Consider the following 16,158-nt stretch of genomic DNA (forward strand, 5'->3'; position numbering starts at 1 on the left):
ATGATAAATTTAGGTACAAATGTAAGCCTCTGACTTTGATGATCTGGCTTTTTTTTAAAGGTATGGATCACTTTCGGCCAGAGGTGTTTGAACACTGTAAGAGGCTCCTTTTGCACCTTCTCATCACGTTATCTTGCAACAACAATTTCAGCCTCATTGCCTCTGTTCTGCTAAACACAAGAGATGCCAACAGCAACAAGAGCCTGACTTTCAAACCCTTCTACCAGCCTGATTTCTACACAGGTAGTTATTTTATTTTTTTAGATAAATAAGACTTTTTTATTTTTTTTACATTGAATTCTTTTCTTTTCTTTTCTTTTGATTGTTCTATATATCTTGTTTTATTTTTCTTATTTTGAATTGTTGTATTATTTTATCAGATATTTTCTTTTCTTTTTTTGATTGTTCTTCTCATTTTCTTTTTCGTTTTATTTTTTTAAATGCTTTGTTTTTTTTCTTTCACTTTGCATTATTTTATTTTGATTGTTCTATATGTCTTGTTTTAGTTTTCTTATATTTTAAATTATGGCATTATTTTATTTTGTCTTTTGTTTTTTATTTGATTGTTCTTATTTTATTTTTCTTTTCTTTTCTTTACTTTTGTTTTATATACATGCCTTGTTTTGTTTTTTCTTTTACTTTGAATTATTTTCTTTTACTTAGTCTTTTGTTTTATTTTATTTTGATTGTTCTATATGTCTTGTTTTATATTTCTTGTCTTTTAAATTATTGCATTGTATTATTTTGTCTTTTGCATTATTTTTTTGATTGTTCATTTCATTTTATTTTTATTTTACTTAGTTTGTTTTGTTTTGTTTTTTTTGGCTTAGTCCCTTTATTAATCAGGGATTGCCACAGCCAAATGAACTTATCCAGCATGTTTTATGCAACAGATGCCCTTTCAGCCGCAACACTCATACACTCTTATTTACACTTACACTACTGACAATTTAGCTTATTCAATTCACCTATGCCACATGGTTTTAGACTGTGGGGCAAACCAGAGCACCCTGAGCAAACACGAGGAGAACAAACAAACTCCACACAGAAATGCCAACTGACCCAGCCGGGGCTCGAACCAGCTACCTTCTTGCTGTTAGGGGATTGTGCTACCCACTGCGCCACCGTGACGTCCATTTTATCTTTTGTTTTATTTTATTTTGATTGTTCTATATGTCTTGTTTTATTTTTATTGTTTAATTATTGTATAATTTATATTATTTTATTTTGTCTTTTGTTTTATTTTATTTTATTGTTCTTCTCATTTTTCTTTTTTTCTTTTATTTTCATTGTTCTTTATGTCTTGTTTTATTTTTATTTTATTCAGAATTATTGTCTTTTATTTTATTTTATCTTTTGTTTTATTTTTGTTCTTTGATTAGTAGTTTCAGTGCTAACTCCAACCAAGGATAGAACTACAACAGGTTTAAAAATTCATAATATAATCAAATGTGATTAACTAAAATGAATTTATACTTTAAAAAAACATTTACCAAAAATGATGCTTACATATTTATAACATTTGAATGAGTGCTGCTAAACTATGATGCACCTTAATTAATTTTCCATCTTACTGTAACATTAGGCCTACAAATTAAGGCAAAACATAATGCTAAATATTTTGACAATTTCTATCATATTATTCAAATTTATGAAATTCTGCCTACAACAAGACCAATGTAGCAACATTTCATAAATCCTGTTTATCTTGAACACTTACTCATTGGCTTTGGTATTTGACACATGGCTTTGGAAAGCGCAGTCATGTTGAAATCCTGTGGAGGGGTGGAGGGCCACATTTCTTATCGGTACAAGAACAACTTCTGGAAGTGCAGCCAAAAACAATTATGTTTACACAGAGCATCTAAACCTCTGATTAGAGCATTCCTATGCCTTATTTCTATCGTTTTACTCCGACAGGACCATCGAATGGACACAAGGGACGCTGGTTTACACTAGAGGGTGGTCTCAATGTTTAATGCATGTCTAGGCAGAGACAAAATAATGACGATAAGATGCCATTCAACAGCCCCAGACATAACAGCATAACAGCATTCTTCTTTAATGTTCTTGATTTACATTTAATCATTTGGCAGATGTTCTTTTTTCCCAAAGTGATTTACAAATAGGTACACTAGAACTAATCAAAGCGAGAGACAAAATAAGAGAGGTGTTATATTTAAAAGAAGGAAAAATAGAATAAAAGTAGAAAAGCAATTGGTTTGAAGATCAAATACATTTTGTGCAGAACTTTATATGAAAAGTTTATGTTGAGATATTTTACTTTAAAGACCAGGAAACTGACTTATTTTTTGCCATAAAAGTAATATTATTGCTGAACAAATTCATTCATTCATTTATTCATTTATTTTCTTTTCGGCTTAGTCCCTTTAATAATCAGGGGTCACCACAGCGGAATGAACCGCCAACTTATCCAGAATTTGTTTTTACGCAGCGAATGCCCTTCCAGCAGCAACCCTTCACTGGGAAACACCTATACACACTCATTCACACACATACAATTCGGCCAATTTAACTTACCTAATTCACCTATAGCTCATCTCTTTGGAGTTGTGGGGCAAACTGGAAAACCTGGAGGAAATCCAGGGGAACATGGTGAGAACATGCAAACTCCACAAAAAAACGGCAACTGACCCAGCTGAGGCTTGAACCAGCGACCATTTTGCTGTGAAGCGATCGTGCTACCTGTTCCGCCACTGTGACGTCTGTTGTTTTATTATATTTAAAAAAAAAAGAATAAATCAAAAATAAATTAGAAAGTTAAAGTGTTACAAGACCAAATAAATTTTCAAACAAACACAGTACAAAAAAGTGGGATATAGACCTACTGAGACCTACTAGACCTACCAAGAAACATTTTTTAACATTCCCTAAATATTGTGTAAGTGGAATGAACCGCAAACTATTCCGGCATATGTTTTATGCAACGGATGCCCTTACAGCTGCAACCCAGTCCTGGGAAACACCCAATAGCTCTCGCATTAACACATGCACTCATACACTACAGCCAATTTAGTTCATTCAATTTATTTAAATCCATACCTGCCAACACCCGTTTTTCCCGGAAGTCTCCCGTATTTCAGACCAATCTCGTATACCCGCCCTACTCTTCAAACCACATGGCATTGGCTCATTCAGGAATATAAAATCAACTGCAGAGATTATTCTTCCCAAACTATTTCACTCAACCTGTGTGTTGTTTTCAGGTGGTGTGGACTTTTTGAGAAATGGACAAGCCTCTCCGGTGCCAGATTCAGGCCTGAGTTCGTCCTCCACCTCGTCCAGCCTGAGCCTCGGCGGCAGCAGCTCCAACCTCCCTCATCTGACGCAAGAAGAGATGGAGAACATGGAGAGCAGCACTGAAGATGATGAGAAGAGCAGCAAACTCATCGAGTTCCTCACTACCAGGTGCACAAAACCTACAGTTATCCTCAGCCAGATAAATGTCCTTTACAGTACTGTTTTAATAAATAAGAGTTTATTAATATGAGCTTTTTAATAGCAAAGAAGTCTTAAAATGATAAAGAAATGATTATTGTGAATTCAATTAGTCAATAATAGAGAAAATTAAGTGATAATAAAGACAAGGAAGAAATAATAAAGACTTTGGCAGACTTTTTAGCAATTGTATGTCATATATTTAAAATTACCTTTTAAAATGTATTTTGTATCAGCAAATCCGCATGTTGGAATCAAGTTTAAGCTGAAAAAATTTGAGTAAAAACAAACTAAAGTTATAGTGGCATTTTCTTTTTTGCATATGTCAAGTTCCAAACATTTATTTACATGAAAACTGAAACTAGCTGCTTGTGGGAAATGTGCTATACAAATGCCCATGTCACTTTTTGCATGTTTTTTTTTTTTTTGCTTGACATTAATTCCATTATCTAATTTTTTTTTAGCACATTTCAGTTAAAAATATGAGACATATTCCACATATTATGTGCAGTTCCACAGTTGTGAATTGATTGTAAAGTTTAACGATAATAGAGTGAATGTTTATGATTTAAACACATTATGATAAGCGGAATATTGCTGAAAGATTTTTATTATACTGAATAAAGTAATAAGCCATTTTAACAGGGACCCTAAATCCTCTACAGTGTTCCTAAACCATTTACAGTTACAGAGTTATTTCAGTTTACCTTCATTGTAACTGAAATGAATGGTCTGACTATTCCAGAGCTGTTCAGGAACTGATTCAGGAAATGACACATCTGACACATCTTGCATCTGATCTCACTCAGGATATTACTGACTTGTATGTTGTATTTCATCAGTCTTCATCCCAGTACTTCTCAATGTTATGCGGATTTTAAGGGCATCTGGTGTCGGTGTTGGTTTTGGTTCTTTCAGACTGTGTTCACACTGCAGACAATTCCAATTTGGTTTTCAAATGTCATGTTTAAGACATGTTATGCACTGTTATGTTCATTCTCTACAACTTATTTTGTTGACATATAGTAATAACATACCGCTATTTTATTCCCTTCTAGTTTTAAGATGAAAGTATTTAGATTATTAAATACTTAATCAAACAGCCATGGTTAACAGATAAAAGTAGTCAGATTGGAATAAGTGAACAGTGAACAAAACTACTTATTCTGATTGTGTGAACAGGTCTTTATGAACCAGATAAATGAAAATCAATATTTTTTTCTTTCTCTTTGCTATGGATTCATACTTTTTCTCATTTAACTTTCTGAAAGGTGTCTATCCTGCATTTTTATAATATTTCACAAGCAGCAATTGTTGTCTGTACTTTTAATTAGTTTGATTGAGCAGAGCTATTTGAAACTAACCTCATCTTTTACACACTACAAATTTTTTTTAAAGTGATAGTTCACCCAAAAATGAATATCTACTCCATTTATTTCATTTATTCACCCTCAAGTGGCTCCAAAAATTCTGAGTTTCTCTTTTGTTGAGCACAAAAGAAGATATTTTTAAGAAAGCTGCAAACCTGTAACCATTGACTTCTACAGTGGAACAAAGCAAATACTATGGAAGTGAATGGTTATAGGTTTCCAACATTTTTCAAAATCTCTTCTTTTGTGTTTAACAGAAGAGAGAAAAAAAGGGAAAGGGAGTAAAAGATTACTGAATCTATCTCTTTAAGAAACAAAACTTGTGGTTTTAGGAAAATATTATCTTGTGGCATAGTTCGCCATCTAGTGGCGGTTTTATCCCCAAGACAAAACATGTACTCACCAGCCACTTTATTAGGTACATCTTGATATAGTACCAAGTTGGATTCAAAAAGGTGCTGAAAATTACTCTGAGATTTTGGTCCAACTTGATATGATAGCACCATGCAGATACTGACGGTTTGTTGACTGAACTTCCATGGTGCTTTATTATAAGCTGTTCCAACACATCACATATATGCCCTATTGGATTTGAACAGGTGACTGTGGAGACTATTGAAGTGTAGTTGAGACTCATCAAACTAGGCAAACTTTTTCCGATCTTCTCTTTGTCCAATATTTGATGAGCTCATGTGAATTATAGCCCCGTTTTATTTTATCTGCCAGGAGTCTTCAAAGTCTTCAATAAACCCTACATATGGGTGGGTGTGCATAAAATTCCTGGTAAATCCTGTTAAGATTTCAAGCAGTCTGTGTGGCACAAAAAACATTAACCACTTAAATCATTCACATTCTGATGCTTGATTTGAACTCCAACAGATGTTTTTGACCACATCTACATGCCTAAAGTCATTGAGTTGCTTCCATGTAATTGGCTGATTAGTTTCATATTAACATTAGTTAACAGTTGTACCTAATAAAGTGGCTGAGGAGTGTATGACACTTCTTTCAAGGTAAAAGTGGCTTTACTTGTCATTAGACTTACATTTAAAGCATATCAAAGAGTTATACAGATATTTGCCCTGGTTTGTTTAGGCCTTTTGGACCATTGTGGAGCCATGAAGACATCACTCCTAAAAATCCACAGTCAAAGAGCACTGAGCAGCTTACCAACTTCCTGCGGCATGTAGTGTCGGTTTTTAAAGAGTCCAAATCGGGTAAGTCACATACTATAAAGTATGTCTTAAGTTATTCCAGGGTTTATTTACATTAAAGGGATAGTTCATCATCATCATTAAGTCACCATATACCTCTGTTGAACATAAGAAAAATATTGAAGAATCTTGCAAATCAGTAGCCTCCCACTGCCAAAGTATATCAATGGCTAACGCCTTTCAACATTCTTCAAAATATCTTATTTTGTACTTTAACTGATAAAAGAAACTCAGAAATGTTTGCAAACACTTGAGAGTGTGTAAATGGTGACTAAAAAGTGAACTTTTACAGGACATCATATTGCTGTTTTTTAAATGTATGTTTGTGTGTTTGCTTGCAGACATTCGGCTTGAGCAGCAGTTGAGTGAAGTGGCGTTACAGATGGCTCTGTGCAGCTCCTCCAGGCATTACGCTGGACGCTCCTTCCAGGTGTTCAGAGCTCTGCGGCAGCCACTTTCAGCCTTGGCTGTGTCTGACCTGCTTTCACGATTAGTTGAGGTGGTCGGGGAGCACGGAGAGGAGGTTCAGGTGAGGTTCTGGCTCCATAATGACACTTTTTTTTATTTAAGGATTGATTCAACTCATTACGCATCTTCTTTGCAGGGATATGTCATGGAGCTTCTACTCACTCTTGAGTCAGTGGTGGATAATCTAGCTGAGTGTCTGAAAAACAATGACTTTTTCGTCATACTACGGTAAGTACAATGGTAAACCCATAAAAATGAAACATTTAGAATTTGACTAAAAGGCATTTTAATTGGTAAAAATATATAAATATATATATTATAACATGCATAGCACACTTTTGTGTTATATAGAGGCACTAGAAACATATTTTTTTACCATCATGTTTAGAGGTGCGAAAATATTACCAATGTCTGTAAAATAACAGACCAACATGCATTCAATTGTTCATTCATTCCTGTTAAACATACACATTCTAGGTTGTAAACATGAGATGTTTGGTCAGAGTGGCTTTTTTAGAATACAGAATGAATATAGAACGTCTTCGAGAAACATAAAACCAATAATATTGTAATGTAAAGCGGATGCTGACAAAGGGAGTGCTGATCCAATTGCAGGGTTTATTAGGAGAATAGTCAGGCAAGCAACAGTCAACACAGGAGCAAACAGATGTATACAGACAATTCAGATTTGTGGTCATAAAACAGGCGGATGGTCAAAAGGCAGGCAGCAAGCAACATAAACAAACAAAACAAAGCAAGGTACAAACACAGAAGGTGAAAACGCGTCATAATGTTCACAATCGGTATAACAAGACAGCAATGACAGCAATAAGGTCAGAGTGAGCTGTATATATGTGAGTGTAATCAGTCCATGAGCAGCTTCAGCTGTGTGAGTCCTAGCAATGGCAAACTGGAACATGTGTGAGTGTGCAGTGCATGACTGGATCTTGTAGTCCATATACCCGTGGATTTATAGTTTTATGCGATCTGTGAGTTTACCAGCGATCTGTAAGGATTAGGTCGCTGGTGATTGTGACAAATATGATGACATTTTGTGTGCATAATGCATCATAATTCAGTCTGTGGGCAGGATGTTTGACTAAGAATAAGGTTAAGGAGTCTTTTAATATTCACATTAAATGTCTGAGATGTTTTATTTCCTGTTGTTGATCATTCTGTGTCCTTGTAGGGCATCTTCACCAGATCTTCCATCCAGTGGCAAGTTAACATTGAACCGTAAAAGCACCAGTCAACTAGAGCTGATTCCAGGATCAGCTACGGCATCAGAGCGAATACGCCACCAGCGTAGCTACTCCGTACCCAAGCGTTTTGGTGAGGCTGAGCGTTCTTCTGATGTTCCTCGGAGCGCCACCCTAGACCGCATCCACCATCATCAGAGCAACATTTCCAAGCTTCGATCCCTGTCCTCATCCTCCTCAAGGGACAACGTAGTCTCCACCGACCCAACCAACGCCAACCATCCTCACAACCTGCTGGCCACCATCTTTTGGGCAGTGGTGTCACTCATGGAGTCAGACTTTGAGTTTGAGTACCAGATGTCCCTCAGGCTGTTGGGGAAACTACTGGGCCACATTTCATTGGATAAGCAGGAATACAAAGAAAAGCTGGAGAAGATCCAGCTCCAGCTGAAATGGAAGGATTTCACAGGTCTTCAGAAATTGCTCCTGAAAGGATTCACCTCTGCAAACACTACAGAACTGACTTTAGAGCTTTTCAGCCAGCTCACACCTGTCTCACGTCTGCCAGTGGTGGACACCTCACAGGCCATAGGTAGACCTTTATAATTCTAATGCCAAATTCACATTCATTCTTTATTATAAGCAGAATTTTAAATTCTAAACTTCTGTTACTCTTCAGGTTTCCCACTGAATGTCCTCTGCCTCATTCCTCATCTTGTGTTACACTTCGACTCACCTTCTCAATTCTGTAAGGATGTGGCTGAGAGAATTTCCCAGGTCTGTTCCTGTTACGTTGAAATGCACTTTAACACTTCACTGCAAAAAGAAAATCCACTTAAATATGAGAAAAATAAGAATTATTTCAGAATATGCAGCCCAGAAACAAGTCAAATAATCTGCATGTTCAGTAAGATACTGTAAATACACTCGGTAAGATTTCTTGAAAGAAGAATCTTTGAAAAAAAGATTTTGCTATGTGGACTTGACTACCCAGATAGCAAAATATCTATGGCCCAGCTCTGGCCCATACAATCAGCTTTTGCTTGGCCCACATGCCGTAGTGAAGTACGGTACATGACTGGACCGAGTCTGGCTTCCAGAGAAGGGCCAAACGTGGACCATGTCTGGGTCAAGTCTCAGCCAAGTTAACCATTGCACTTTAGGCATGCTATGGGTATGCTTTTTCTGGACGCGACATGATTGGTAGAATTTTTTTTTCTTTATTTGAAAATAATAAAAAAGTATTTTAAATGTGGGTCAAGATAGGCCACTTACATGGCCCACATATCAATTATTAGCATCTGGGCCAAATACAACATTTTACATCTGGCCCAAGTATTGTGTGCCATCTTAAAGACGGTGCTACCAAACCCAGGTCATGTTTGGCCCACATGCTGTATGCTAGTGCCGGATGAATGCCTGCAGAGCTAGATTTTTGCTAAATCAGGGCCAGAATTCTTTGCTACCTGGGTAGGCTTTAGTAAAGAAAACAAGTGCTTAAATTAAGCATTAACACACTGTATTCTGTCTAATTATCTTTAAACTAATTTGTTTATAGCTTTTTAACATCTCAGAGCATCTTCCTGTCTCCACAAAATATCACTGTATTTTGTCTAATTATTTTAAAACTAGCCTGTTAATTGCTTATTAAACAGTATGTTTTGTATGTTATAATTTTGTGTGAAATGGTCGTAAAACTAGAGTTACTTACCAGGAGATTTCCTCTTACTTAAGAATTCTCATTATATATTTGGTCTTTAAATGAGCCAAAGCATTTGAACTTAAAACAAGATTATTATTATTATAAGAGTGAAATCAGGAATACACATACATACACATTTTCCACATATATTTATTAAAAATGAAAACAGGTAAAATACCTAACTTTACACTTTACCAATGAAGAAAGAAAAAATATACAAAATTTTAAATCAATCATAATAATCTTACAAAATAATCTTAGATAAGCGTTTTTTTTGTAGTGTTTATCATATGATTTACCGCACCATGTTTGCTAACAGTAAGTTATTTTGATTGACAGATTTGCCTTGAGGAAAAGAACTCCAAGCTGTCCAACCTTGCCCATGTGATGACCCTCTACAAAACACACTCCTATACACGAGACTGCTTCTCCTGGGTCAACGTGGTGTGCCGATACCTGCATGAAGCTTTCAGCGACAGCACACTCAGCATGGTTACTTACATGACTGAGGTGGGGAGAAAAAGTATTCATAAGCAAGAGATGAATGTATAGGAATGTGAACACACACATTTCTAATGCATTTTGTGTTTTGTAAACAGTTGCTGGAGAAAGGATTACCCAGCATGCAACAGACTCTTCTGCAAATCATCTACAGTCTGTTGAGTCACATGGACCTGAGTGGTATTCAAGCCAAACTCTTCAACATGGAGGTTCTTACAACCATAGAGAAGTTCGTTCAGGTGTGAATATTTGCAAGATCACATAACCATTTATTTCATGATTTGTTGCTCCGAATATTTATTAATTTATTCATTCATTTATTTTTTTTTTCTGAGCAAAAAGGAAGACAAGAAAAAAGACATTAATGCATTTTTACCATAGGTTACTAATAGTTCACAGACTAAAATGTCAATAAGTGTAACAGTTATTTTTCAAACATAAACATAAAACTTGTTATATATATTAAAAACATGAAAAATGTTATGACATATTAAACATCTCAATTTAAGGACCACAGCCCCCACAAAAACAAACTATTTTTATAATTTTAAAAATTGTAATTTTTAATCTTAAGAATTTGCCACAACCCCTCAAAGCACTTGGTTTTACCCATTTACCAGCACAGTGTTTTTTATTAATTTATTAAATAATAAAATTATACTTTCAACACAGGCTCATTGTGAAAATGTACTCCCGTATACATTTCTGGAGAGCGTAAATTATGTAGCCAGAGGTACGTATGGCTTCATTTTGTCTTTTAAACGAACACTACAGATCGGTATTATGCTGGCGACAGCTTCTGTTTCTTTTCGCGCTACCATCTGACTACTTACCTCCATGTGAACGGCTTTTCCACTGTTACTCAGTGCTTAATTTGTAAATTGCGAGGACCCGGGGTTATGGATCCAGCATGGTACCAGAGGAGGAAGAGGTGTTGCGAACGAAAATTTGTACGTCGTTGTGGACGAAGAGGGTGAAGATGTGCCGGAGAGGGTGCCGGTGAGGAGGCGGATTGGCAAAATAAGGTGCCGAATCAGATTTCAGAGGTTCCGAATGTGGCTTGTTCCCGTACAAGTTAAGCCCTGCTGTTACCAGTTTGCCCGGTGGCTCACCGCATACGGTGGTGAACTTGAGACACAGAGCGGAGTTGACACTTATGATGGGTTCGAGTCCGGCGAGGAACAGTTCCAGAAAGCAGGTAAAACAAAAACCAAAGGCAAAAAAATAAAATAAACAAGTTAATAACAGGGTGATAATGTGGTGAGATCTGAAAACGTTGTAAAAACCATGCAGCTTTTTTTTCTGGATTGCTTTTGAAAACACTATTGGTTGGGTTTAGGGAAGTGAATAGGTGGGGTGATTGGTTGGCCAGTCAGTTGACAGCGGCCTCTGGTGCGTTTATGCAAGAACAACAGGCATGATTTGAACTCGTGAGAGAAATTTGAGATCTGAAAACGCATACATAGCGGCCTCTGGTGGTTTCGCAAAAAACAAAAACTGCAAAAAAAAAACGGAGCTCCTGGGTCGTATTTTGTGCTCTCCAGAAATGTATACAGGGGTACATATCCATAATAGATTGTTTACTTTTACATAGTTTACATAAATAGGTTACACCGAGCAATGAATATTATTTTACCCATAGTTTGACATTCATTTTCACCAATGTTATTTAAAACATTTAAATACACACATGCAGTAAAAGAGTCAAATTTACCCAAATTCAACTGAATCAAACACTTGCAATGATTTTGTCCCCTGTAGTTATTCACCAAATAAATATTTATTTCTAAAATTAGTCTCAGTAATTACATGTATCTGCTTGATATAATCCAGTCTAAACTTACTCATGACATAATGGCATTTTACAGCATTCACAGAAGCTGTCATACATTCAAGGTAATACCACTGGTTTTCCATCTCTCAACCCTTCCTTTAGAGGGAGTAAAGAAAAGTACGAATTAAAAAAAAGAAAAAGAAACTTGTGCCAGAGCTATAAATCCAAAGGCACACCCAGCAGCAGTCTATAAACAGTCAGTCCTATTGGCTGCTGTCCACATTACTGAGGCCTTCAGTGTGGCCTCAAAGCAAAGTCTGCTGCTTCCCTCCAGTGTTTATTTCGGCAGAAGAAGAGACGGCTACTGCTTTTGAAGATGGATTGACTGTATGTAATGCTTTTGGCAGGTGAGCATGCTTCTGAAAGCGTCTTTTGAGGATTAACTCGATTCTGTTTTGTGTTTGTTTCTGGGACTTTAGACTACACACTGGAAGGAAGCCTTGAACATATTAAAGTTGGTGGTCTCCCGCTCTGCTAGTTTGGTTTCGCCTTCATCCCCACAGAGTAACTCATCCTCTGTGGATGTCAGACGTGTTTGGGACACTCCCTCCAAAGCCCTGCCTGGAAAGACCCTCGACTTTCACTTTGACATTTCAGAGGTGGGACTTTTCTTTATGTCTGTCTTTTTTAATTATCATTGTACAATATACAACACACTTTCTTCTTGTTTTATAAAATATTAAATGCTTGAAATTAGTTTTGTAGCAGTCAAATGTAGTCTACTTCAGTGCTGTGAAAAAACATCCCAGGATGCACCTCTTAAGGTTGGTTAAGAGAATGAGTGTACAAGACTGGAAACTAGGAAAAGGGTGGAGATTTTGAAGGAGCTAAAAATAACTTTAAACATGTTTTTTAACATGTCTTTAAACAATGTTTTGGGGTTTTTCATATATTTCACACACGGGAAAGAAATATTTCATGACAAGAAAGGTTATTGTTGTTCTTGTTATCTGTAGTAGCATTTCAATGTGTATGATGGTTTTAGATGCACACAATCTCAAAGTGCTTTCTAATACTGTTAAATCTAAGAGTGTAAAACAATTTAAAACATTTTTTGTATTATTATTAATACTTTATCACTTCTTTATTTATTTATTTTTGCTATTATTATTATTATTAATAAAAGTAGTAGTAGTAGTGGTCGTAGTATTATTGTCGTTAATATTTAAATTGACTTTTGAAATTGACATTTTTCTGGACAAAAAAAATTATGTTTTTTATTATTATTTTTTGTAGTAATATTTTAATTATTACTATTATTAAATACCGTCATTTTTACTACATTCTTTCATTATTATTATTATTGTTGTTATTATTATTATTATTATTATTATTATTATCATTATTATTACTGCTATTAAAATATTAGTAGTGGTATCATTGTCATTATTATTTAATTGACTTTTTTATTTTAATTGCACACACTCAAATTGCTGGACAAGACAAATATTATTATGATTATTATCATTAATAGTAGTAGTAGTGATAGTAGTATTTCAATTATAACTTTTATAAAAGACCATAATTTTTTCTACTTTATTATTGTTGTTAATATTAAACTTAGTAGTAGTAATATCATTGTTGTTAATATTTAAATTGCCATTTTTTACTTTTTTGGTTTTAACTGCACACACTTAGTGTCCTAGACTAGAAAATTATGATTATTATTATTATTAATTTTATTATTTTGTTAGTAGTAGTAGTAGTAATAGTAGTAGTAGTAGAATTTCAATTAGTACTATTATTAAATACCTTAATTTCTACTACTTTACTACTTTAGTACTACTTTATTATTATTATTATTATTATTATTATTATTATTTTATTATTAAAATAGTGGTCGTAGTATCATTGTCATTAATATTTAAATTGACTTTTTTACTTTTTTGCTTTTAATTGGACACATTCATGCTATACATGAAAAAAAAACATTATTATTTGTAGTAGTACTTTAATTATTACTGTTTTTAAATTAATCAATTTTACTAATTTTTATTAATACTATTTCATTCAGTCTAGCTTCATATATAGATCAGCCGCAACCTAGTACTGGGAAACACCCATACACTCATTTAAACACACACACTATGGCTAATTTAGCTTATTCAATTCAACTATGCTACATGTCTATGGACTGTGCGGGCAACCAGTGCTCCTGGAGGAAACTCACGCGAACACGGGGAAAACATGCAAACTCCACACAGAAATGCCAACTGACCCAGCCAGGACTCAAACCAGCAAGGTGAGGTGATAGTGCTAACCACTGAACTACCTTGCCGCCCCTTATTATTATTATTATTATTATTATTATTATTATTAATAATAATAATAATCACAATGCTGTTTTTTTGTGCATGGTGTACTCTATGAAAAAAAAAACATAAAAAATACAAGACTCCACCTTGGAAAATGTGGACAAACCCATAGAAGACACCAGTATTTAGTGGTTCACTGACAAAGCTTACTATTTCACACTATGTGCCAAACTCTTACTTCACTAACTTATTTACATTCCTTTTTCATTATTATTTCACAGTGACATTTGTTTCAATTCCAAACTCTAAAGGTTAGTGTTTTGTTCCAAACGTGTAGAGAATAAGAATGATCTGGTCTCATTAAAGTGTGGGAACCAAACAGGGAGCTATTTGTGTAGTGCATGAATTCCAGGAAATGATGTCACTCCGGCTGCGGCGCTTTGCATCCAGAGCCTCCAGTCTTAAAAAGCAGACTCCTCTGCCCGCTGTCAAATACCTCAGGGACGTATTTAGCCTCTAGCAAGTGGGTGAGACAGTAGGGGAAAAAAACTCAAAACTGACAAGAAACTCAAAACAAGCTCCAATACATCCCAGCAGAAAGGATTTTACAGGAATTAAGGGCAGGTGAACTCAATAAGGGAAATCCTGACATCCCCTCAAGCTTATTTGGCTTGTTTTATTAAAGTTTCTGTTTCCAAATATTCACTACAAGGAACTGGACCATCGAAAAAAGGCGGCAGCTTGATGCTAGCAAAGGAAATGTGCTGGAATGAAGACTCCTGGGCGAGGAGCTCATGACATGAAAGGCAAAGAGCAGACGTGAAATCCCTGAGCTTAAATGGTGCGTGACTTTGTGTGTTTCAGACGCCGGTGATTGGTCGACGGTATGATGAGCTTCACGGTTCTCCAAGACAAGATGGTAAGAATCAAGGAGTGGTTACGGTGACACGCAGCACCTCCTCTACGTCCTCAGGCTCCTACCAAAGCAACCACGTGCTGGTACCTGTCAGCTGGAAACGACCACAGTCCTCACAGGTATCAACTGATAAATCATGCCTGTTTCTGATACAATTCCTTGATTTGATATTTTATTTCTTTTTATGTTATTTTATCTGAATTGTTTATATTTGACTTTAATTTGAATGTTGTTTTACGTTTTATTTTTGTGTCGTTTGCCTCACTATTTAGAAGCGAACTCGTGAGAAGTTGGTGAATGTATTAACCTTGTGTGGCCAAGAAGTTGGACTCACCAAAAACCCATCTGTAAGTGACACAGAAAACGTCATCCACTCAGTATTACAGCTTTGTCATTTTGTAGTTTTTGAAGTATTTGTACTTCTGTACCAGTTTTAAAAACCCAACATTTCCAGTTCTTCTCTGAATACTTTACTAATGAAATCCTGTTTCCACCATATGAATAAAAAACACAGAATGTTAATTTCTTGTTATCTCACTTCTGAAGTTTTTTTGTGCAATTGTGCGTTTACATCTCACTATTGTAAATTGTGAACTCACAGTAATAATAACACATAAGCAGACCCACAAGGAAACTGCCCGCACAGAAATCCACAGATTTCCACAAATATTTAACCCATCATTGAGTCTATTTATGTCATTTATATTCATTCTTTTTTTTTTATATTACAGTAATAATATTGACAAATATGAAAATGTTCATATGATTTGGTAACACTTTATTTTGATGGTCCATTTGAGTATTAGTTGACTGTCTGCTTAATATCTGTTGATACTGCTCCTTCAACAGACATTTAACTGACTGTAAGAAACTTTGCAAGTACATGTCAACTTACACTAACCCCAACCCCAACCAACCAATCTACTTATAATCTAATAAGAATTAGTTGCAATGTAACTTAAATTCAACAAACAGACCATCAAAATAAAGTGTGACCTATGATGTATTTACAATACATTTTGTGAAGTAATATTTTCTGTCTTTTATTACATATTTCATACGATAGACTGATAGAGAATTTTAGTTATAATACTGCCAAAATCATTTTGCATAAATCTGCAAATCATTTACAAAATTTTGTGCAGAAATAGCAAAAAACATCTGCAGATTTTGCCTGGCCCTACTTATAAGGCACAAATCTTATAGTTTATTTCTCATAAAAAATGAAATAACACTATAT

At 35.2% G+C, this 16,158-nt stretch overlaps 1 protein-coding gene across 17 annotated transcripts in view; it reads left to right on the plus strand.

Annotated features, from left to right (window-relative positions):
* Positions 1–16,158, plus strand: part of frya (furry homolog a (Drosophila)) — a 113,540-nt gene that overhangs the window by 77,498 nt on the left and 19,884 nt on the right. For 10 of the 17 annotated variants that reach the window (XR_015509612.1, XR_015509613.1, XM_087284284.1 and 7 more), the window contains exons 39-50: positions 61–243; positions 3,228–3,429; positions 5,925–6,046; positions 6,385–6,572; positions 6,648–6,739; positions 7,701–8,302; positions 8,390–8,487; positions 9,752–9,922; positions 10,012–10,152; positions 12,167–12,346; positions 14,867–15,037; positions 15,191–15,265. Coding sequence is in view for 14 of the 17 variants with exons in the window: in XM_087284284.1 (XP_087140410.1) it covers positions 61–243; positions 3,228–3,429; positions 5,925–6,046; positions 6,385–6,572; positions 6,648–6,739; positions 7,701–8,302; positions 8,390–8,487; positions 9,752–9,922; positions 10,012–10,152; positions 12,167–12,346; positions 14,867–15,037; positions 15,191–15,265 (2,225 nt within the window). In the remaining 3 variants the exon portion in view is untranslated. Of the gene's footprint in view, positions 1–60; positions 244–3,227; positions 3,430–4,204; positions 4,283–5,924; positions 6,047–6,384; positions 6,573–6,647; positions 6,740–7,700; positions 8,303–8,389; positions 8,488–9,751; positions 9,923–10,011; positions 10,153–12,166; positions 12,347–14,866; positions 15,038–15,190; positions 15,266–16,158 lie in introns of all 17 variants that reach the window. The other 7 variants (XR_015509611.1, XM_087284282.1, XM_087284283.1 and 4 more) reach the window with 1 other exon arrangement.

This window comes from Danio rerio, chromosome 15, assembly GCF_052040795.2.
Source record: "Danio rerio strain M-AB ecotype USA chromosome 15, GRCz13ab, whole genome shotgun sequence".
Classification (NCBI taxonomy): domain Eukaryota; kingdom Metazoa; phylum Chordata; class Actinopteri; order Cypriniformes; family Danionidae; genus Danio; species Danio rerio.